The sequence below is a fragment of the Anomaloglossus baeobatrachus genome, chromosome 1 (assembly GCF_048569485.1).
Source record: "Anomaloglossus baeobatrachus isolate aAnoBae1 chromosome 1, aAnoBae1.hap1, whole genome shotgun sequence".
NCBI lineage: Eukaryota > Metazoa > Chordata > Amphibia > Anura > Aromobatidae > Anomaloglossus > Anomaloglossus baeobatrachus.
In genome coordinates this window covers 811,389,239-811,414,850 of record NC_134353.1, presented here as the reverse complement: position 1 = coordinate 811,414,850, position 25,612 = coordinate 811,389,239, and the positions used below count along the sequence as shown (strand labels likewise).

The window sequence follows — 25,612 nt, the reverse complement described above, 5'->3', positions numbered from 1 at the left end:
TCGCTTGTGAGATGTCACACTAAGCGACGCTCCAGCGATCCCACCAGCAACCTGACCTGGCAGGGATCGCTGGAGTGTCGCTACACGTGGAAGCATGCTGCGCTTGGTAACTAAGGTAAATATCGGGTAACCAACCCGATATTTACCTTGGTTACCAGCGCACACCGCTTAGCGCTGGCTCCCTGCACACCTAGCCACAGTACACATTGGGTTAATTACCCGATGTGTACTCTGCTACGTGTGCAGGCAGCAGGGAGCTGGCTTCTGCGGACGCTGGTAACCACGATAAACATCAGGTAACCAAGATGCCCTTCCCTTGGTTACCCGATATTTACCTTCGTTACCAGCGTCCGCCAATCTCACACTGCCAGTGCCGGCTCCCTGCTCCCTGCACTCCTAGCCACAGTACACATCGGGTTAATTAGCCGATGTGTACACCAGCTACGTGTGCAGAGAGCAGGGAGCCGGCACTGACAGCTGAGAGCGGCGGACTCTGGTAACGAAGGTAAATATCGGGTAACCAAGGAAAGGGCTTCTTGGTTACCTGATGTTTGCCCTGGTTACCAGCGTCCGCAGAAGCCGGCTCCCTGCTCACTGCACATTTAGTTGTTGCTCTGTCACTGTCACACACAGCGATCTGTGCTTCACAGCGGGAGAGCAACAACTAAAAAATGGTCCAGGACATTCAGCAACAACCAACGACCTCACAGCAGGGGCCAGGTTGTTGCTGGATGTCACACACAGCAACATCGCTAGCAAGTTGTGCCTCAGCAGCGATGTTGCTAGCGATGTTGCTTAGTGTGACGGTACCTTTAGACAGCCTATATCTTATGTAATTTAAGGGAACCTGTAACTTTGAGAAACACTATATCCCTGCAGATATAGGGGTTATCTTCTGGTAAATAATGATTAAACCCTGTGTAGCGGACCTGCTGGACAAGCAGCTACAAAATGAAGTTATATTCTCCCTGTGGCAGCTCGCTTCCAGTTATGGGCGAAGTGAAGGGACTGAGGCTTACTACAAAGTGTGCATGGCTGTAATCACTTGATTGACAGCCTCCTTTACACACACCCACACACACTCACCCACCCACCCACACACACACACACACACACACACACACACACACACACACACACACACACACACACACACACACACACACACACACACACCCTGAAGAGTAGCTGTTAAAGTGCTGGAGAGTGATTGCAACACGCCCAGTGTATAATGAGTGGTGACTGTGACAATTCCCAGCACCGCCATGATAGCTGAAGCAAGCGGCTCTATATAAAATATAGCTTCATTTTTTTTCCCTGTAGCTGCTGCTCTATAAGACGGTTATACAGGGTTTAAATGCTATTTAGCCACAGACCATCATTATATCTGCAGGTGAATACTGTTCCTCGATGTGAGAGGTTTAATTTATTGTCTGCCATTTGCTAATGAAAGGAAAACTGTACATGCAAGAAGTTCGACAGATAATAGACAGCCTCGTAAAAAGTATTTCTGTCAGAGGGCCGCAGGTAAAGAGAGGGCCCTTACTTAACCCAAATTGCTTTCTATCTAAACCTCATATCTTTTCAATCATGAAAATCATCAGTGAATTTGTTTTCCAGTCTGTATAGGTCCTGTCACCGATATAATGTCGTCATCAGCTGGCACCAGTATGTACACACCAACATCAAAAAGAAGCAGCACCCTGGGAACTAGAGTAGAGTGCCGGGGAAACAGGAGCAAGATCAGAATGTTTTTTTTTTTTTCTTAATATGTGTTTGGGATGTATGTCAATATATAGGACGTTATGTGGGTGCTGATGCTGTATAGAGAGATGTGAGCACTCAAGCTGTATATAGAGGGCTATGTAGGGTCTTATACTATATATAGAGGCTATGTGGGGGCTCATGTGGTATATAGACAGCTATGTGAATGTTCATACTGTATATAGGGGCTATGTGGTGCCTTATGTTTTAATACAAGGGCTCATGCTGTACATAGAGGGACTTGTGAAGGCTCATGCTGTATATAGGAGGCTATGTGGGGGCTCATGCTGTAAATAGGAGGCTATGTGGGGGCTCACGCTGTATATAGAAGTCTATGTGAGGACCCATACTGTATATAGGAGCCATGTAAGGGCTCAAGCTGTATATAGGAGGCTATGTGGGGGCTAATTCTGTATATAGAGTTTTAAGTAGTGGCTCATGTTCTATATAGGGGCTATGTGAGGGCTCATACTATATAGGAAGAGGGCTACGTGAGGGCTCATAATGTACATAGGGAGCAATGTTGGTGTTCATAATGTATATAGGGGCTATGTAAGGGCTCATACTGTATATTTGGTAATATGTGATGTTTCATTCTGTATATGGGGGCTTTGTGAGGTTGCATACTGTATATAGGGAATTAGGCTATGTGAGAACTCATACTGTATATAGGGGCTTTGTAGCTACTTATACTGTATGCTCTATGTGAGGACTCGTACTGTTGTGGGGAGCTATGTGGGGGCTCATGCTGTATATAGGGGGGTTGTGTTGGGCTCATACTGTAAATAGGTGGGGCTATATGGGGGCTCATCCTTTATATAGGGGGCTGTGTGTGGGCTCATACGATATATAGGGAGATGTCAGCATGCTGAATTCTGCTCAATATTAAGTGATACAATTAATAATAATATAAAACCTTAATTATAATAATAATAATAATGTATATTAATATTGAACATAATTAATTTCAGCCTATTGGTTCAGCCCTTCTCAACTGTCCCACCCCTATTCTATTATGTTTATTGCTATGTTATGTATAGTGCTGTATACAAGGGGAAATAACTGGCCAGAGCGCTACGTGCGCCGCTGTCTATATAGTTGTGAATCTATTGATGTGCACCAGTGTTTTAATAATGTGACCTATCAAAAGGGGATCATGTGACATATCACATCATACATCATGCTGGGGGCCCTCACCTTCTAAACTGCGTGGGGCCCTGGCTAGTTTTAATCTGCCCCTGATATGTATGCGTATAAATGTCTGCAACTACGGTATATATATCACGGTGTGTGTATATACAATGTTTAGTTAATTATACATTACCATTCATGTAGATGCCAGGCCTCGGAGCATCAGATTCTTTCAGTTGTAGAAATAATTAGATCTGTGAATACAATTTTTCCTCCAGAGATCACGAAAAAAAAAAAATCACATAAATCACTATAACATTTATATTATAATATTTTATTTCATGACCAATTTGTCCTTATTTTATAAAAAAAAGTATTCAGAATCCATTTAAATGAATTGTTTCTGCATAATTTGATTTAGACTAAAATAACAGAAAAAAACTACCTTTAATATTCACCAACATGCCATTTACAAAAGAATAAAAAATAATGATTGTTTTGTTTCTTGTAGAGATTTATCCCATAGTTCTTGTCTTGTGTTGGGTATGACCCTGCTTAGGGCATACGCTCCACGTCCGACCCTGAGATGGGGCTGAACTCATCTTGTGTCATGTAGCAAAAGAACGACATTTCCTGCATAATTTCATCCATTATTCCAGCTCTGCCATAAGAAATAATAACCAAGCTCCTTTACATTCTGGTCTCTTCTAGTGGCCGGCTCATGAAATCCTGAATTGCTTGATGCAAAGGTAGCCACTTGTTTATCGATATCTTCAGAGCTGTAATCCAGCTGGTAAGAGAATAATTTACATTATTGTTATAGAAGAAGAAAAGAAGAAATGTGACAGTTTATGTATTAAACTACAGGCTGTATAGAAGCTGAAATACCTTGTTTGTTGTCTTTTCTGTACATACATTTTCACACAATACAAGACAATTTCAAGACAATACATAGGTATAAAGGAGGCACTAAAGCCAGACTTTTTTTACTCCACGTCAGTCGAGGGTCTGGCACACGTTTCCTCCTGTTCTTGACATGCCTTGTAGACGAAGCAGTGTGTTTTCACGGTTGTTACCCGTCTATTGGAGGCACCTTGGGCAGGCATGCTGCCGTAGAGAGCCTAACGGGAGAACCTGAGCTGTGGCTACAGTCACCGCCAAAAGATTTTAGACTTTTCACAAAGTTAGCAGCTTCTGTGTTTTTATAGTTTATTTTTTTTAATTCAGATCTTTCTATGGTTATTGTAGTACAATCATAAGCTTATGATATGTTTTTAAACTTTTATTGAAAAATATATCAAATTTAAACAAAGACTCAATATTTACAATGTTGACCATTATTTTTCTTCAATACTTCTACAGTTTGCCTTGTTATGGAGGTGCAGAATAGCTTGGAGCAGTAGTAGAGGATGAGGGATTGACTCCAGACATTATGTGAAATACCTAGTCCTGAATGGGTGTGTGGACTTCAGCATACAGCCGCATACAGCCGCATACTGCCACTGGTGTCGGCTGGTCAGGACCAGATGATGACTCACTCACACAAGGAGACCAACTGTTCACTTTAAACCACAACTCTTTACTGGATGGTTCATTGTCATTCACAACTATACACCTTCCAACTTCCTTTTGGGTTGGGTCTGATCTAAACATACCAGTGCAACCAAGTCTAGCGCTACAGCACACACCGTGACAGTGTAACACATCACAGTCACATTCCTGTCTTGCAATCCAATATCCAGTCTTCTCTAGGGTCCCATAACGACTGGAGTAAAGCTTTGCACACCCGGATGTATAGCAGAACACCACTACATTGGTGGCAACATCACATACCAGTAGAGGTTAAGGTGGTACCTTGATCATTAAAGTGCCTGGCCACTAAAGTCCTGCACCAGTAGAAATCAATCTGGATCTTGACGGTTAAGGGGCCTGGAAGTAAAGATTCCATTCTGCAGCTCCTATCGTCTGGGGTCTCTAGTTACAACGCTGTTCACATGCCGTGTCTCCTGCTAATCTCAAGCTTCACGATATCTTGCCTTTTGGCTCCTTTTTTCCATTGCCACAAACCACTCACTGTATGTGACCTTCTCTATATCTGTTGCAATCGCTAACTAGGCCTCCACTGACTCTTTCTAGAATGAACTATCCTTTCCCTGTCAGCCTGGTGGGCTAGTTCCAACACTTAACTGTTTCTGTCCCTGCAGTCTGTTGCTGAGATGAGCTTCCTTACAAGATATTCTAATATAAGTATACATTACTCCATCAACATTACATATCACATTATCAACACTGCTACATCTTATACAATACTATTCTTAACACTGTCATATCCTACATTATACCTTATCCTACTACACTTACATTACAAAGGAGCATATTACATCACGATATATCAGATTACATTACAATACACATAATTTTTACAAAAGGCACAAGACATTATTCACATTACACTACAAGACGTTACATAACCCAATTGTTGTCTTCAGATGCAGGAACATGACAAACCTTTGTCCACCACTCTTACACAGAATATCAGCTTCTAGTCCAAATCTTGACTGATAGCAACACATTCTTGTATAATTATTGCAATTATTTTACAGATGTACTAGTCTAAAGGGGGCTTCATCAGAGAAAATACCTTTGCCCCAGCTGTCTCTCTGGTAAAGCCCCCTTCAGACTTGTTTGTGACATATGGAAGAATGATTGTCAGGAGAAGAAAAGGTGAGCGCTACATGAGTCCTCTGTCATGCCAACAGTAAAGCATCCTGAGTCTTTTCATCCATGGAGAGGACTCACAATTTTGCCTAACTGCCATGAATAAAGAATGGCATCTAAACACCCTCCAAAATAAACTTCTCCCAACAGTCAAAAGCTAACCAGATCCCAGATCTCAAGCCCATTGAGAACCTGTGGTCAATCCTCAAATAGTGGGTGAACCAACAAAAACACAGAAATTGTGATTAACTCCAAGCACTTATTAGGCAAAAACAGGTTGCCTTAAGTCAGGATTTGGCCCAGAATCCGATAACCAGCATGCCAGGGTAAATTTCCGAGATCTTAACAAATAAGGGTCAACATTGTAAATATCGAGTCTTTGTGTAAGCTTGCTGTATTTGTCAATAAAAGTTTAAAAACTTTTGAAATCCTTATAATTGTACCTAGGTAACCATAGGAACAACTGACTAAAAGATCTAAAAACACAGAAGCAGCAAAAAAACAAAACTTGTGTCAGTCTCAAACCTTTTTGCCATTTCCATGAACCCCAATACGGCTGCATGGGACTTCTTCTATACTATGTACATCCCTGATTGGCAGTGAAGATCTACCTGCAGATTACCAATGTGAGGTACAAAATTCTACGCTGTTTCTCATTTCTAATTTCAGTCGCTGTATATTTCTTGATAGCAATTACATTTATTTTTTCTGGCACAAAGCGACAAATCCACTGTTGAAATGTAGCTTCAAATAAATTCTTGCTTCCGGTATCTACCACTAATAGGCCCATATTCAGTTAGGTCCTAAGAAAGATTCCTCTACTAATGATGTTCAACGATGGGTGGTGCTTTTATTGGAATGCCCACAATGTGTGATTCCATTATGTATTCCAGCTAAATGGATGTATTACTTATTTTTAGCTGATATGAGAAAGTGTTACGACAGACGTATTTTGGAGTCAGAATCACTCTACCATTAAGCTATACTGTAAAAATATTAGGACTTTTGGCTAATCCTATGTTCACACTGTGGATTTTCTGTTGGGATCTTTCGGATGGACAATTCACAGTGTTTTAGGCCTCTGCCACACTTACAAAAAAAGACAGTTTGCGCTCTGATAATGCTAAAGTATGGAAACCATGAATGTGTGAACATGGACCTGCATTACTGCTAAGGAAAATCTAAAAAAAATGAGATATTTTTTGTCTGCCACACTTACGTGACAAAACGTAACGTTTTTGTCACATACGTGTTAAAGGGGTGGTTTTGTCCCCGTGTGCCGTGTTTATGGCACGTACGTGTTCTCCGTGTGTTATACGTAATAACACACGGAGAACGGAAAGGCCCACCTTACCTGCATCATCCAGCGCTGTCTGTGGTGCTGAATGACAGCATCCGGCCAAAGCCACGCCCCGCTGACGCTGCTTCCGGCCCCCAGTGAAGAAGAAGCGTTGTTCAAATTCACTGGGGGACGGATGCAGGGGACAGCCGCGGCAGAGACTGCAGGTATGGTGGAGGTGAGTATGTGTTTTTATTATTTTTACACTGACACGTGTGTTTCTCCGGCGCGTGTCACATGGGCCCGCATCCACACTACATCCGTGTGGTACGGGTGCGGGCCGTGTGACACCCGTGCTGCAGGAGCAACACGGACATGTCAGCGTTTTTAAAAAACAGACACACGTAAGTATGGAACGGACACACGTTCCGTTCCTGAATACTTATGTGTGTCCAAAACAATAACAATACATAGGACCACGTGGGCCCGTGTCTCCGGTATGTGGAAAAAAAGGCACACACATACCGCAGGCACATGAGTGTGGCAGAGGCCTTACAGTGTATATTGCCAAATCACATTCATGCAATGAATAACAAAAATCAGCACAGAAATTGCCCGGGGTTGTTCCCTTTAAGAAATTCCAGGTCCTGGGATACTTTTTATCCTGCTCTCAGTATCTGATATTGGCTGCATCTCTGAGAGACTAAAGGCCCCGTCACACATAGAGATAAATCTTTGGCAGATCTGTGGTTCCAGTGAAATCATGGACATATTGTTCCATTTGTACACAGCCACAAACCTGGCACTGATTGTCCACAATTTCACTGCCACTACAGATCTGCCGCAGATTTATCTCTGTGTGACAGGGCCTTAAGCCCATGGATTGGCTGCAGTACTATTGACGTGACATCAGTGCTGGACATGGGGAGAGTGAGTATAACAAACTGCACCCAAGGACTCACATTTTCTGAAAAAGGACAAGGTCTTTAAATCTTTAGGCTGTCAGTAGTTGCTTTGGATTTTCACAGTGGATTTCATCCATTGCAAAACATATCTGTATGAAAAGCCATGTCAAATTTCCTTGAATTTGTATCAAAAACTGTGCAGGTATTAATGAATACAGAGAACTCGAGTTATGTACTTTGTGTGTTCATACGGGGAGCACACTCCTCGCCTCTCCTCTCGGCATTGATCAGGCTGCTGTGTACACATTGATACATTGCTGTCCATAAATCAACATTGAAAGGTGACAAGCCAGGGTGAAGTCCAATGTAGGCTGATAAATCCACTGTATTCTGTGATCAGCACAATATATTTTTTGTTGTTTTAGAATGGTAAATTGGCCATGTGTCCAAACCACAATACCCATAATCAAGACAGTATAATTTGGGGACAGATCCGCTTAAATGGCTGCCAATGTTGTGCGCCACTTACCGTTTATTCTCCGCTGCGCTTCCTGCGCTGAGATAGAATGTTTTAAATTCTTCAGAAGGAGGCCTTAGCTCTATAATGCAACAACGGGAGTTCACTGACTGCTCACTGACTGTATATCCTTGTAGGTAGATGCCACCTTTAAATAAGAAGGAGGGAAGCAATGACATGAATTAAATGATGCCTATGGAATGGACGGCATAGAGAAATCCTGTGCCACTGCCTGTGAGATATTGTATTAAGCCTAATAACAATATATTAATTGCTAATAACTATATACCATACATTGGCCTGGTGGCAATCTATGCGTTGGACCAGCACAAGCACAGACGTTTCGGTCAAATACCGTCATCAGTGTGCGTGCAGGGGGGCCTCAGAAGGTATAGCAACTGGTGTAATCAGGTATCACGCTATGTCCACCACTGTCTATGTGGCAATGTGCTGGTCCTACAAGTTCTTCTCAATAAAAGACCACTATTCACATTCATCTTGAGTGGCAAGTTTCTACATCTACTTGAGACGATTTTGGACCCTACTTGAGCACCACCCCAAAAGTGCCGGTGTATCAACTCACTATTCATAGACTTTTGTCGAATAAGCATCTCTGTGTGTTTTGAAGCTCTTTATTGATGTTAACCCTTACCCTAATACACACGGTGTACAATGTAAAGATATGTGTTCACAAGATTTTTTTTTTTTTTGCTCAATAACCCATATCTGCAGAGTATTCCACATTTGGCTGCTATTCCTTTCATAGTAGTTTCCACAAGTGATTGTAGCATAAAAACGGTACCAGAAATAGCTAATTATGATGGTCAGCCAGTAAATTACAATGACCAACAACAATTTCCTGTAAAAAATAGTCTCTATCTTAAATGAGTTGTCCATTATTTGACAACCCTTTGATGGGCCCAGACAGATGAAAAAATAAAAAATAAAAATATTCAGCTCTTGGCCCAGCACCATTCTTACATACTCAGTGTGGCGTCTGGTGGGATCAATATTCAACTGGGGCATCATGTGAGTGCTGCAGCCAATTCATGGCCACCGACTGGCTGTACTGCCTATGAGATGTCCTGCCATGTTCTGTCATGTAATAGGGGTGTGTTCGAAATGCAGCCCATACAGTCTAACATCTACCAAGGCCAGACAGGGTATTGAGAATAAAAGAACGGGTATAATACCGCGCTGCCACCAATGTTGATAATTAATGTTGAATTTATTTATTTCAGGTCGACGCGTTTCTGGGATCAACGTCCCCTTCCTCTGGACCAAAGAAATACAAAATTTCCTGAGGTCCTGAGGAAGGGGACGTTGATCCCAGAAACACGTCGACCTGAAATAAACTCAACATTAATTATCAACATTGGTGGCAGCGCGGTATTATACCTGTTCTTTTATTGTCAATATCCCAGAATTTCCACGTGGGACAGCGGCAGCCGCCATTATCTTTTAGGTTTACAGAGGAGTTGTGCCTATCCCAGCCCAGCCAGGTGATTGTCTCTTCATATGCACCTCACCTTTAAAAACCCTATTGCACTCTCTTTCGCTATATAGTAAGGCCAGACAGGGGTGAGAATAGATAGCAAAACCTGACCCACATGTTCCCTTCCTGTTGCACCTGTCAATCAAATACCAGTGGATTACTAGAACTTTACTTGCACATTTTTTTTTATATTTTTTACTAAGAGGGCAAAAAAGTGCCCTATTTTTACAGCCTACCCTGGAATTTCTGGACAGTTGGCAACCCAGAGCCAAGCCAACCGGTATACAGACAAACAAAACAAGTCCAAGAGGTAAAAAGAAAATTTTCACCTTCCTGAATTTAGTAAAAGAGGGTTGTCATGTAGTGGATAACCCCTTTAAAGGGATTTGTCAGCTGGATTTTGCTATAGAATCTGAAGACAGCAGGAGATAGACGCTGACACACAGAGTTCAACGATGTGTCATTTATTGCCCTATTGTGGTGTTGTTTACTTATAGTGATGGTTTTATCATTGTGATTATTATAGCCAGGACTACACTAGTCCTACCATACTACCCTGCCCCCACCCCCTCTGACTGGCAGCTCACTGTCTAAAGACTTTGTACATACAAAACCTAGTGTGGGTGGGATACCTTTCTCAGCCCTGCTACATTGTTAAATGTTAACTCTGATTGTGTCAGAATGGCTGCAGCCAGTAACATAAGTGATACATGGTTGGATTCAGGATCTCCTTGCCTACATCATGCTGTTCTCAGATGAGGTAACAAAACCCTGCTGACAGAATCCCTTTAAGTTTAAGCTAATTCCAGTCCACTGCATGAGGGTAATGTGATATTCCTATGTTACACAGGCTGGATGTGTTGCTGATTAATCTTGGCATCCTCCTAGCAAGTGGCTGGTGGCAGAAGTGAAAGAACCAGAAGATTGGTAGGGGTAAGCAGGGAGCTTTTGTGTCGGGACTAGGCATCAGAGGCTGGCACACAGAGCCATTAACTGACATGCTCTCTAGGATTTTGAAGATACTAATAAGGAAAGGAAAACAGCTTTCTATGCAAAATAAAACGCTCTATCACCTGGCTCCAACTTATAAAAAGTAGCCTGTATACCAGTGACATCTTCCTACCCCTGCTGTACATCTTATGCACATTATTGCATAAAGCTAGAACATCTTGGGCCGTACAGCCAACCCCTCAACATGTCATTTCTTACTACAACATTAATTAAAAGATAAGCAATTACCAAGTGCGCTTTTTGAGCGAATACTGGAGTAGAAATACAAGCAGCCATCCTTCAGGATACAGTAATGCTCTATCCAACTGTCCTTGTTTCTATCCATTTGATGGAGGAGACCTAAGCACTCCGGGTTCTTGATTGCGAGAGGAGGAAGTGAAATATTGTGAATGGTGACATCAACCCACACGTGGTTCTGTGAAAGTGATAAAAAGGAAGCATTGATTACATTCTCGTGCTATCGCTACTGATTTGGTAAAGCTAAATGGTTTTGTGTGGTTTTTTTTTTATATATAAACAAAAACTCAAACAGAATCTACCTCTGTGAAAAGCTGACATCCTTGAGCATAACTAGTGACTTATCAAGTCCATAACATTCCTCTTAATACATATTTCACAGGGGCCTTAGGATAAATCTGTCACATCATTGTTGGCACAATATGGCACAACCAACCAAACAAACAGCCGATAGAGGAGGCCATGATAGTTTGGCAAAGTCTGTGTCATTTTACTGTATACCTCATGTATTACATGGTATTACAAATCAGTCCCATGAACTTGAGAGGGTCTGCATTTTAGAGGACGACAATACGAGGCAAAGCCACTGCAATATACATGGCGCTGTTCTTAGCGGGAGCACCACACCTCCTCCAGTCAATGGACCGGTGGGGTGCCGGACATTGGATCCCCAGACATCCTACAGATACTGTAGGTTATCAACCTGAATCCCAGTCAGCATGAAACAGAGATGAATTCCCTCATTACAAACACATTTTATTCTGAAATGCTGTGGCCTGTTAAAATAAAACAGTTTAAGTGTAAGCGTCGTGTTAAATTTTATTTTATAAATTAATAGTACACATGAAATTTGCTGCTTTTTGCTCCTGGATTGATCTTTGACTCTTAATTCAAGGAAAAAATCTGTGAAATCTGTATTCAGTGAAGACAGATTTTCTCATTACTGTTATAGGAGATGACTATAGATGAGTGGACCAGGCAAAACTCGCAGATTTTCCTAGGAAGTTTGGTTCACAGCAAAGTTACTGTCCCTAATGGAGAACTTATTGTCCCTATTTATGCTTTGGGATCTTTACAGATCCCGGACCATAAAAAAGTAAGATGTACATAATAAAATACTAATACCTTAGCACTTGCCTCTCGATATCATAACTTAAGGCTACTTTACACACTGCGATATCGGTCCCGATATCGCTAGTGTGGGTACCCGCCCCCATCTGTTGCGCGACACGGTCAAATCGCTGCCCGTGCCGCACAACATCGCCCAGACCCGTCACACATACTTACCTGCCCGGCGACGACGCTGTGACCGGCAAACCGCCTCCTTTCTAGCGATGTCGCAGCGTGTAAAGCCCCCTTAAGTGTGCCCATACGGAGAAGTTGTTGGCGATTTTATAATTTTATGGAGGAAGGAGGAGCTAGAAGCAGACACACATTGTGCTGCAAGTTCTCCTGAACCAACAGTTCTCCATACAACTTTGAGAATCAATTGTCACCTATCTCAGTAATGGGAAAATCCATATTCACTGCAGACAAATTTCATCTGGTAATTGAGAAATTTGAACATGAATGATCAGCTCAGAAGGAAAAGAAATGGATTTCTATAAAAAGATATATTACAAAGCTTCTTATTTTAATGTGCACTATATATAGCAACAAGAACAAGTCATTTGTCCTGCCTCTGTGTTCTTTTGGCCTTGCACAGCTTGATTGACAGGTCTCTTCTTATTTGTGTATGGAGAAACCTTAACTGAAATATCAAGTTTTAGACCGTCCCTCCACAGTTTTCTTACTTAACAACAATGAGGTTTGTAGTGTGCAAGGAGGAACACATATTTGTTCATGGTATGGTAGTATTGTTTAGTAGAAATCAGAGAGTGCAGGGACTACCCACACAGCATGTAAAAATAGGTGCTGAAATCAAAGCAGGTGTAACCAGAAAAAGTAAAAGGTGGTTATATACACTGGAGATCAAAATTAGAGCACAATGTATGATCACTTGCTTATTTCAGAAATAATGTAATCTACATTGATCAACATTTGAAGTTTTTTTGTAAGGGGTACACCATGCCACTAGAACAGTGTTTTACAAAAGATCCAAAGTTTATCAACCTAAAACATTTATTTTTCTCAAAACAGGATAATCATAATTAGAGAACAACAATGACTGTAGCACAGAGAAAGATTATAAGTACATTTTCTGAAGGTAACAACAGTCACCGATCAGTAGGAAGTGTACAGGACTTTGCTTTGAATGACTTCAACACATCTGCAGCCACAGGACATCACTAGTCCCACACACTGCTCTGGTGTGATTTTGGTCCAGTCTTCTTCCAGTCTCTTCCACAGCTCTTTGACTGTTGTGCGTTTCTTGGCCATAACTTTGTCACCAAGGATTTTCCAAAGGTTATCTATTGGCTTTAGATCAGGACTCTGGGCTGGCCCTTTCATTGTTTCAATGTTTTCTGTTTTAAGGAACTGCTTTAACCGTTTACATGGACACATAGGTTATTTCTCTGATCCCTGCCATTGCTGGTGAATCAGCTCCGTGATCCCTGCCATTGCAGGTTGATCATTTTTTTCCTTCTTGTCTCCCTTGATAAACTCTGGCTATTCAGAGGGAAACGCGTCGGGAGGAAGTTTTTTGTTTGGTTTTGTATGGTTGTGGGGCAGACAACTTACTTGGGTGCTGCCCTTGTCAGGGCGGAAGTACTTTTACAGGGGCATGACAGGGGTTTTTATACCATCTCCCAACGCTTTACCCTGGTGCTTCCAGCCGTTAACCAACCATGGATCGGTGTGTCTCCTTACCCGTGGAAAAGATCTGGGTGAGATCCTTCTAATATTTTTACTGCACTATTTACACTATTTGTGAACTAAATACTGATTTTATCTATTAAATTAAAAGTTAAGTTTTAGTCCTCGCTATTATCTCTATGAATATGATTTAGAAATAGGCAGTAACAAATCAAGATGATAAATCTCTTTGTGAACGGAGCTAAATGAGATATATTGGGTGAGATACTTGGCTGCTGGGTGAATTGCTGAATTTTAGGTTCCTGGAGACGACCTATGCCTCTGCACCCACACTCCCCTTTCCTTTAAGTCTTATATCCCCTGATTTAAGTCTTGTAAACCAACAAAAAAAAAATCAAAAACAGAATAGTGTATCAATAAGGCATTTGTGGTTTTGGTAGTCTATTTCTGTAATGAATCCAAGCACTGACGGTTACACCCCTGGGAAAGGTTGGGAACCTCTGCTGGAAATCAAACTTGATTCAAAGGAAAGTGTAGCTCCTCTCATCCTGATCGGCAGCTTGCTTTCCCCGTCTGATCATACATTTATGGTATGCTTACTTCATGTTGTTTTGGAGGATTTCTCTGGAGCACAACATTTCTTACCTGGTTAAGGGGGTGAATTGCTTTATCCATTGCCTCCAGCCACCTAGAACATTAGAAAATGATGAGACCATCCATTAGATGCATCTACTGTGCAGTGCCATAACATGATATATAATACAATTTTAAATGTGGATTCTATACAATTTTTGATTGGTTGAGTTTGTATTTTTATACTTCTTAGCCAGTCTTGTAAATAATATTTAGATATACACCCCGTGAACAAAGTTTGAGATTCTTTTTATTGTTAGAAAATGTCATGTAAAAGTTGATGAACAGCTCACTAAATACTACTATAAATACCTACCTTTTCATCTCTTGGTTGGATGTGGCACAAAAGTAGAATATTCGATTTCCAGATTGTGGGACACATCTAAGCACAAATGGTTTCCCCAGGGTAGTATCAACGCCAATTTCAGAGCCTTCTAGTTTTGTTACCTCAAGTGGACGGCATTTCCCTTCATCCTGCATTGGAAAAAGAATTTATTTTCTGTTATTTTGTAGTAAGATGACAAACTTCATGTGGTGTTTTAACATTTTTTTCTCTGTTCCTCCATTGAGGTAGTGACTAATGATGAGTGAATAGTAACTATTCATGTTCAGACTATTCATAATGAATCCTAAAGTACTATTCCGGTACGTGTCACGAATAATGAATCTAATGCAAGTCAATGGGGAACCTGAGCGTTATTCTTGCTGTTACGAATACCAGAATAGTATTCATTATTCGGTAAGCATTATCCGAGCACGAATAGTTACTATTCACCAATCATTGGTCATGTTTCAATCAATCTGCATTGTGCTGGGAACACCATCAGTGGTAACAGACTTGAGTTTGAAGTGGCATTCATTTTAATAACGGATTTTAATCTTGTCAGGCCCAAACCACAGTTTGTTTTAGACTGGTGAAGTATTTCACTGCAGTCCTAATGCAAATTAATTACCTCTGTCCACACATGCAATATAAGCTCTCAGAAATGTCACATGACAAAAACATTTGTGCAACTTTTCTGTGACTTGCCGCCAACTACTATTTCAGAGCTCTAATTTTGCTATACAGACAATTGTAATTTTGTTTGCAATTGGCTTTGAAGTGTCATGCCTTCCGAGTATGACAAGCATAGCACGTGTGCTCAGATCTACAGTAAACGTGACGCATAACAAAAATACAACAAAAAAATACAACAAGTAAGGGGGAACACCAGGGATACACTAATAATGGTGGGCCCAGCTCTAGTGAGAGGGGGTAGAAAGGACACCTCCTGCACTCACCTGCAGCTGTCCCTACTCTCCTAGCCAGTTCCTATACAGTCTCCTCAACTGTCGCCCAGCAGGAACCTGTGACCCTGAGAAACCCTGTAGTTGCCCTGGCTAGAGTGCTGCAGGTGAAGGATGCTAGCCCCACCGCTGCACTAATATGACACAAGGGAAGGTAAGAAAAACAGGGGAAACCAGCAACAAAAAAGGATAAAGTCAGACTTCAGGAATACTCCTCAACAGGACCTTCCACCAAGGCGGCCAGAGAACAAATGGATTTGTACCTTCAGCAGGGATTGCTGGGAAACACCAATACTTAAACCAAGAGGGGCATCACTACAAGGCAGTTGCAGCTGATATGCTCTGTTAGGAGCTGCTGGCAACTAAACTGACATTAACAACTTAGGTACCAAAAGAAATGAAACTATGTTTAAATATAGAACCTCAGATAGTAATGAGTGACTCTAGTTCTGAACCTGTCACTAGTCTCTAAAGAGAGAGAGATGACCGTGACATGAAGTCTACGAGAAGTGTGTTGCCAACGACTTGTGACCAATTCAACACACTTGAACTCTGTTGCAGTATATCACATGTTGCAATGCCACACCATAGAAAATCATTACATCCACTGTTGTAATTTGTCACTACGATTTCCGTGTCCCATAACACATGTAGCTATGTAAGCCTAGCCTACATCTCACACACTCAGAAACCTCCTCTAAGCTATTGGGAGGGGGCGTGTTCTTCTTTCTCCAGTGTGTTGCTGCCTGTTTATGATTGGTCAGTGTAATACAGGGACACGTACACACCCCCAGGGAAAACTATCTGATAACACTGACTTTGACTTAACAAAATTTAACTCATTAGGTGCCAAATACTTTTATTGCTAATATATCCGTACTGGAAAAGCAAAAAAAAAACACCCTTAATTCTGCTTTGAAGTCATTATTACAATGTGTTCAACATAAGAAATTTTGTGAAAAGTCCTCTTTAACTCTCCTGATTCTGTTGATTAAATGTTGGTGAGTATGGATTGGCATAAGACATAGAGATGAGTCAATACAAAGTTAACGGTACAGGCAAAATTAAAAAAACACAGGAAATATTATAGGTACAATTATAGTTAAATCACTAATGTAAGAAATGATGTGACATTAGTGGGAGAAATGATGGGAGCTCTCCTAAATCTTGTGTGCCCTTTGGATGTGGCGACTGCTGCTGCTCTTCCTAGTGAACTTACTGCTCGGTGGCTGTAAATCTGGATGAATTAAAGAAAAATAGGATTTAGAGCATGCGGCCTCTCTGACATGTAATGAATGGTTCCTTTTAAGAATTGTACAGTTAGACTTCTTTTATTCGTAGATAATAAAAATGAACAATCACAGCAAACCAGGTTTCGAATAAAAGAAGTCAAACTGCACGATTCCCAGTAGGAACCATTCATTACATGTCAGATAGATAGCGTGCTCTAAATCCTATTATTATTTTTTAACTCAATGCAAAGTTCAAGGGTCTTATGGCACCATGATGCCTAACCACAGGCACTCTCTGCTTTAAGGGGAGGCTAGAACCAGTGAATTCTTGATTGGCCCTGCATGCAGTGCTAAAGGTCCAGTCACACTAAGCAACTTACCAGCGATCCCAACAACGATAGGGATCGCTGGTAAGTTGCTAGGAGGTTGCTGGTGAGCTGTCACACTGCGACGCTCCAGCGATCCCACCAGCAACCTGACCTGGCAGGGATCGCTGGAGCGTGGCTACACGAGTTGCTGGTGAGCTCACCAGCAACCAGTGACCAGCCCCCAGTCTCCTAGTTACAGCACACATCGGGTTAATTGCCTGATGTGTGCTGCAGCTAAATGTGCACAGAGCAGGGAGCAGCGCACACTGCTTAGTGCTGGCTCCTTGCTCTCCTAGTTACAGCACACATCGGGTTAATTACCTGATGTGTGCTGCAGCTACATGTGCACAGAGCAGGAGCCGGCACTGACAGTGAGAGCGGCGGAGTCTGGTAACAAAGGTAAATATCGGGTAACCAAGGACAGGGCTTCTTGGTTACCCGATGTTTACATTAGTTACCAGCCTCAGCAGAAGCTGGCTCCCTGCTCACTGCACATTAGTTGTTGCTGTCTCGCTGTCACACACAGCGATCTGTGCTTCACAGCAGGACAGCAACAACTAAAAAATGGCCCAGGACATTCAGCAACAACCAACGACCTCACAGCAGGGGCCAGGTTGTTGCTGGATGTCACACACAGCAACATCGCTAGCAACGTCACAAAAGTTGTTCGTTACCAGCGATGTTGCTAGCGATGTTGCTTAGTGTGACGGGGCCTTAACTCTCCTCAGATATTAGAAGCATAGATATGGCCACTACGTCTTGTGGGCAAATATGCTCAATTTAATTAGGACCCTTCCAGTAAAAAAGTCACCTTTCTCCTACCACTACCACAAACTTCACTGGCCCTCCCGCTACAAGACTGTAATGGCAATTGAGCATGCTGCTTTGCGTAAGATCGGTCCAATGGACAAAGATATCTTCATCAGTGTTGCTCTGGTAGATGAATGCTCTCTGGATGCTCTCTTGAGAGCATCAATCACTTCCCTTTTAAACAGACAGCTTGGATACTCTCCATGGGCAGCTTGGATACATCTGATATCAAATATTGCCTTACAGATGTTTCCACAACCTTGAGTAAAGGTGGCTTTACACGCTACGATATCGCTAAAGCGATCTCGGCGTCACGGAACTTGTGACGCACATCCAGCCGCTTTAGCGATGTCGTTGCGTGTGACACCTATGAGCGATTTTGAATCGTCGCAAAAACGTTCAGAATCGCTCACTGGTAACATGCCCTCCTATTCACAATTATCGCTGCTGCTGTGTGACGCCGCTGGAACGACAAACATCTCCTTACCTGCGTCCACCGGAAAAGGAGGAAGGAAGGAGGTGGGTGGCATGTTCCGGCCGCTCATCTCCTCCCCTCCTTTTCTATTGGGCGTCGGTTCAGTGACGCTGCTGTGACGTCGCTGTGACGATGAACGAACCGCCCCCTGAGAAAGGAGGCGGTTCGCCGGTCACAGCGACGTCGCTGCACAGGTATGTGCGTGTGACGCTGCCGTCGTGATAATGTTCGCCACGGCAGCGATCACCACATATCGTGCCACGGATGGGGGCGGGTGCTATCGCACACGACATCGCTAGCCGATGCTAGCGATGTAGCAGTGTGTAAAGCCCGCCTAAGGGTTTTCACTGTTCTGCCCTAATGGAAGAGTTCTTCCCATTTAACAGTTAATGTACATCTGACAAGATGTAGAACATCATCCAAGTTTGTTCAAAGCTGGACAATTATTAATGTTCTTTTAGGAAGTCCATAATATATTTGCAACTGTTCCAAGCAATACCCAATGCCTCTCATACTTCTATCTGACAAGACTGACTGTGACTGTCACAAGTTTTACGCAAGTTCTCACAACAAGGTTGCGGTTCCCTCATTAATAACAAAACACAGTATAACTCAAGGTTTGCCAAATAAACAAAGAAAAATAAAGAACTAAAAAATGTGGTTGCATAAATATGTGCACCCTTAAATTAATACTTGGTTGAAGTACGACAGCCATTAGTTTTTTTGGGTAAGAGTCTATCAACATGCCACAACTATTCCTTGCAGTAGTGTTCCAACTGTGTCAGATTGCAAGGGTATCTACGTACAGCACCCTCTTCAGGTCAACCCCCAGATAATCAATTGATATCACATCTGGGCCATTCCAGATTTTTGATTCTCTTTTGGCATAGCCATTTTTTGTTGATTTGGAGGTATGTTTAGGGATGCTGTCATGCTGAATGGGGAAATTCTTTTTCATCTTCTGTTTGTTAGCAATGGCCTGATTTTTTTGTTCTAAAACTAACTGATATTTGGATTTGTTCATGATTCCCTTCACTTTGCTTAAAATTCAGTTCCAGCTGATGAAAACAGCCAATAAGTATAATGCTGCCTCCATGATGCTTCACAGTGGGTATGGTGTTCATTTCGTGATGTGCAAAGTCAGCTTTGAGCCAAACATACCTTCTGGAATTATAGCCAAAATTTGAAACCAAATTCAACATGTTTTTCATTTTCTTTTGGCAGACTTGATAAAGCCAGGGTTGGATATTTATCTTTGAAAGAAAAGGCTTCCATCTTGCCACATTACCCCACATGCCAGACATATGAAGAATACAGGAGTTTGTTGTAACATTCAGTACAGAAGCAGTACTTGGCAAATAATTCTGCAGCTCCATTAATGTTCCTGTAGGCCTTTTAGTAACTTCCCAGACAATTTTTTTTTTCTCCTCTTTTCAGCAATTTTTGAGGGACATCCAATACTAAATAGTGTCACGTTTAAGCCACTTCTTGATAAGTGTCTTCAGAGTGTTCCATGGTATAAATATTTTACAATGAAAAAAGGATAAAAGAAAAAAGTACTTATCAACCAATCCACTGAATAGTCCAATAGGAGGTATGGCCTTCATTACATACATTTTTTACCCTTCTCCTGACTGATAACTTTCAACAATGAGATCCCTTTGCTGTGTTGTAAACTTTTTATGGATCATGACATTTATTGTGAAATGCCACAAAGAAAATGTCAGGAAAATCCTACTAGAACAGCTAAACTTTGTACGGGGGGAATCAGAATCACAGTAAATGATGGCAGCTGTGTGCTGACTAATATTTAGTATGAGTTTCCATGGGATTGGTTAATTCTGAACAGAACCACATCCTCAATTATAAGGGGGTGCTCCAATGCAGCCACATTATTTTAGTTTTGCTATTTTTTTTCCCCAACAAAATCATTTGTCTGCTTCTCAATTAATTTGTACAGATTTTGGATGATATTAAAGATGGAATGATTTTTCTTCTTATGATTTTTTCAAATGACAAAAACCTGGCATTTTAACAAAGATGTGTAGACTTTAGTCATTTGTAAACTGAAGTGCATTATAGAGGTGTAGAGCTGCGTACATGAAACGGGAATGATCTGAACAATTTATATTTATGTTCATGTCCAAGAATATTTTTTTATCCCAGTATCGATAGTTGGTTAATGCAGGCATTCGGCATGTCCAGTAGCAGGGGTTTACACATAAGCCTATTGCATTTCTAAGCTGTTTACATAAAGTACTTAGGCTTACACCCAGGAAGATGAAAGCAGAAGCAAAACAAAGCATTTTATGTACAGAGTATACAATTATATGCTAATGGACTAATTGTAGTGAACAATGGGAAACCTATCTTGTATAACTAAAAGAGTAAAGCTGGTGTCACACACAGCGACAACGACAACGACGTCGCTGCTACGTCACCATTTTCTGTGACGTTGCAGCGACGTCCCGTCGCCGTCGCTGTGTGTGACATCCAGCAACGACCTGGCCCCTGCTGTGAGGTCGCCGGTCGTTGCTGAATGTCCAGCTTCATTTTTTCGTCGTCACTCTCCCGCTGTGACACACACATCGCTGTGTGTGACAGCGAGAGAGCGACGAAATGAAGCGAGCAGGAGCCGGCACTGGCAGCTGCGGTAAGCTGTAACCAGCGTAAACATCGGGTAACCAAGGGAAGTCCTTTCCCTGGTTACCCGATGTTTACGCTGGTTACCAGCCTCCGCTCTTGCTGCCAGCGCCGGCTCCTGCACTGTGACATGTGGCTGCAGTATGCATCGGGTAATTAACCCGATGTATACTGTAGCAAAGAGAGCAAGGAGCCAGCGCTAAGCAGTGCGCGCGGCTCCCTGCTCTCTGCACTGTGACATGTAGCTGCAGCACACATCGGGTTAATTAACCCGATGTGTACTGTACCTAGGAGAGCAAGGAGCCAGCGCTAAGCGCGGCTCCCTGCTCTCTGAACATGTAACACAGCGACGTTATGATCGCTGCTTCTGCTGTGTTTGACAGCTAAGCAGCGATCATAACAGCGACTTACAAGGTCGCTGTTACGTCACCGAAAATGGTGACGTAACAGCGACGTCGTTGTCGCTGTCGTTTAGTGTGAACCCAGCTTAAGGGGTGCTTCACACATAGCGAGATCGCTACCGAAATCGCTGCTACGGCACAGTTTTGGTGACGCAACAGTGACCTCATTAGCGATCTCGCTGTGTGTGACACTGAGCAGCGATCTGGCCCCTGCTGTGAGATCGCTGCTCATTACACACAGCCCTGGTTCGTTTTCTTCAAAGGCGCTCTCCCGCTGTGACACACAGATCGCTGTGTGTGACAGCGAGAGAGCGACGAAATGAAGCGAGCAGGGAGCAGGAGCCGGCATCTGGCAGCTGCGGTAAGCTGTAACCAGGGTAAACATCGGGTAACCAAGGTGGTTACCCGATATTTACCTTAGTTACCAGCCTCCGCAGCTCTCACGCTGCCTGTGCTGCCGGCTCCGGCTCTCTGCACATGTAGCTGCAGTACACATCGGGTTAATTAACCCGATGTGTACTGTAGCTAGGAGAGCAAGGAGCCAGCGCTAAACAGTGTGCGCGGCTCCCTGCTCTCTGCACATGTAGCTGCAGTACACATCGGGTTAATTAACCCGATGTGTACTGTAGCTAGGAGAGCAAGGAGCCAGCGCTAAGCACTGTGCACGGCTCCCTGCTCTCTGCACATGTAGCTGCAGTACACATCGGGTTAATTAACCCGATGTGTACTGTAGCTAGGAGAGCAAGGAGCCAGCGCTAAGCAGTGTGCGCGGCTCCCTGCTCTCTGCACATGTAGCTGCAGTACACATCGGGTTAATTAACCCAATGTGTACTGTAGCTAGGAGAGCAAGGAGCCAGCGCTAAGCAGTGTGCGCGGCTCCCTGTTCTCGCGGTTATGATCGCTGCTTCGGCTGCTGTGTTTGACAGCTAAGCAGCGATCATAACAGCGACTTACAAGGTCGCTGTTACGTCACAGAAAATGGTGACGTAACAGCGACCTCGTTGTCGCTGTCGCTTAGTGTGAACCAGCCCTAAAGTATATGGTGCTGTGTGACAATTTCATTACCAGGGGTCTTAAGGCCCAGTCACACTAAACAACTTACCAGCGATCCCAACAACGATCCAACCTGATAGGGATCGCTGGTAAGTTGCTAGGAGGTTGCTGGTGAGATGTCACACTGCGACGCTCCAGCGATCCCACCAGCAACCTGACCTGGCAGGGATCGCTGGAGCGTGGCTACACGAGTTCTGGTGAGCTCACCAGCAACCAGTGTCCCAGCCCCCAGCCAGCAGCGCCGCGTGGAAGATGCTGCGCTTGGTAACTAAGGTAAATATCGGGTAAGCAACCCGATATTTACCTTGGATACCAGCGCACGCAGCTACACGTGCAGGGAGCAGCGCACACCGCTTAGCGCTGGCTCCCTGCTCTCCTAGTTACAGCACACATCGGGTTAATTACCCGATGTGTGCTGCAGCTACATGTGCACAGAGCAGGGAGCAGCGCACACCGCTTAGCGCTGGCTCCCTGCTCACCTAGTTACAGTACACATGGGGTTAATTACCCGATGTGTACTGCAGCTAAATGTGCACAGAGCAGGGAGCAGCGCACAATGCTTAGTGCTGGCTCCCTGCTCTCCTAGTTACAGCACACATCGGGTTAATTACCCGATGTGCACTGCAGCTAAATGTGCAGAGAGCAGGGAGCAGCGCACAATGCTTAGCGCTGGATCATTGCTCTCCTAGCTACAGTACACATGGGGTTAATTACCCGATGTGTACTCTGCTACACGTGCAAGGAGCAGGAGCCGGCACTGACAGTGAGAGCGGAGGAGGCTGGTAACGAAGGTAAATATCGGGTAACCAAGGACAGGGCTTCTTGGTTACCCGATGTTTACCGTGGTTACCAGTGTCCGCAGAAGCCGGCTTCTGCTGCCTGCACATTTAGTTGTTGCTGTCTCGCTGTCACACACAGCGATCTGTGCTTCACAGCGGGACAGCAACAACTAAAAAATGGCCCAGGACATTCAGCAACAACCAACGACCTCACAGCAGGGGCCAGGTTGTTGCTGGATGTCACACACAGCAACATCACTAGCAACATCGCTGCTACGTCACAAAAGTTGTTCTTTAGCAGCGATGTTGCTAGCGATGTTGCTTAGTGTGACGGGGCCTTTAGGGTACCGTCTCACTAAACGACGTACCAGCGATTCTGACCACGATACGACCTGGTCAGGATCGCTGGTGTGTCGCTACATGGTCGCTAGTGAGCTGTCAATCAGTCATATCTCACCAGCGACCAGCCAATAGCCACTAATGTAACGATGCTGCTCTTGGTAACCAGGGTAAATATCGGGTAATTAACAAAAGTGCTTTGCTTGGTTACCCGATATTTACCCTGGTTACCGGCGTACAGCGCTTAGCGCTGGCTACCTGCACACGTAGCCAGGGTACACATCGGGTTACTAAGCAAAGCGCTTTGCTTAGTTACCCGATATTTACCCTGGTTACCAGAGTACGCTGCTTACCACAGAGTCGGTGCTCATTGGTCTCCTGCCGTCAAACACGCTGATGTGTGCTGCACAGCGGGAGACCAATGAGCAAAAATTGAACCAGAACAGTGTGTAACGATCAGCGATTTCACAGCAGGGGCCAGGTCGCTGCTTAGTGTCACACACAGCGAGATCACTGATGAGGTCACTGGTACATCACAAAACCTGTGACTCAGCAGCGATCTCGCTATGTGAGAAGTACCCCTTACATCTCTCCATTAAAGAGGTGTTTTTGTGTAGCTCATATAAACAGCCAGAATAGATTACCTGGCCTGGTGAAAATGGTGTACTTACTTTGCAAATCCATACCACGATGATTCCATAATCCTTTCTGGACACTCAGTATTTTATGAGTTTAGTTATACACTGCCAGATTTTATGGGTACAAGTATAATCAAGCTACAAAATCCACCCACCGAACTTGATTGACACTGTACTCCTCCTGTCCTGCTGCTGAAATTTTGCACATGCTCAGTAGAAGCTGCAGATTCTATAGCATTGCCATATAATAACACAATTTTTCAGCTTCATACACGAAGCCAGCTTCATACATGACAAACACCAGCTGTGTTACACAGCCAGCATCTGCCTGTACTGCAGGGACTGGAGCTTGCTCCTATTACTGTAGTTTAACCATTTAAAGGGAACCTGACAGCTGATCCATGCTGCGTGATCCACGCTGTGGTGTTTCAGAGAAAAACCATAGTAGGCAATGGAGGCTGAGCCACACGGGAGACTAGTTGGACAGGTAGGTGGCTATTCCCTACCCTCTGCCCTTCAGTGACAGGTCTTTCCCTATACATGCATGGAGGGAGAGACTGGTCATTTTACACTTTGTAGTTTTTCTTGTCTGTTCAACTCAGAAACGGGTAAAAATAATCTGCATGATCCTTCATCCATTGGACATCCTTATTTATGAGCCTTGCAGTAGATAAATCCGTGTATTCTTTATCTTATATGCCAAGACGCTTCTTGTCACCCCTTGGTATTTGTTCATGTAGCAATCTTTCTATTGTCTGTAGTGCAGTGTCCAGTATGATGTTTTTTGGTCACTATGGTCCTGTTTCATCCAAGTGTTTTTATCAGAAAACTGGTGTAAAATACAAAACTTTTGTGACATTTGGCTTTTTTGCCGAGGTGGGAGGAGGGTGTAGTGAGGCATGAACGTCAATTCATCAATGATGGCGGCAGAAATGTTACTCCAGGCCCCGGCTGTAGAAGTATTTCTGGTGAGGAGCAAAGATGAGGAGATGCACCATAGTCACTGTCATGCACCTTTAAATTAATTAAAGGAGTTGTTTAGGCTTCAGAAAAAAGTCCAAAGTCACTACATGTGACTGCTGAGTTGTAACAGTGTGCAGCATGTGACCGCAAGTATACATTTATGTGGTCACATGACTG

The 25,612-nt window shown here is 43.3% G+C and overlaps 1 protein-coding gene across 1 annotated transcript in view; it reads right to left on the bottom strand.

The window, feature by feature from the left end:
• Window positions 1-3,258: 3,258 nt before the first annotated feature.
• The window catches only part of LOC142254546 (uncharacterized), a 95,860-nt gene continuing 73,506 nt past the window's right edge, over window positions 3,259-25,612 (bottom strand). The window contains exons 8-12 of the mRNA XM_075325687.1: window positions 14,764-14,921; window positions 14,460-14,502; window positions 11,049-11,235; window positions 8,327-8,462; window positions 3,259-3,685 (exon numbers count right to left, since the gene is read on the bottom strand). Coding sequence (XP_075181802.1) covers window positions 3,586-3,685; window positions 8,327-8,462; window positions 11,049-11,235; window positions 14,460-14,502; window positions 14,764-14,921 — 624 coding nt within the window. The 3' untranslated portion in view covers window positions 3,259-3,585. The remainder of the gene's footprint in view (window positions 3,686-8,326; window positions 8,463-11,048; window positions 11,236-14,459; window positions 14,503-14,763; window positions 14,922-25,612) is intronic.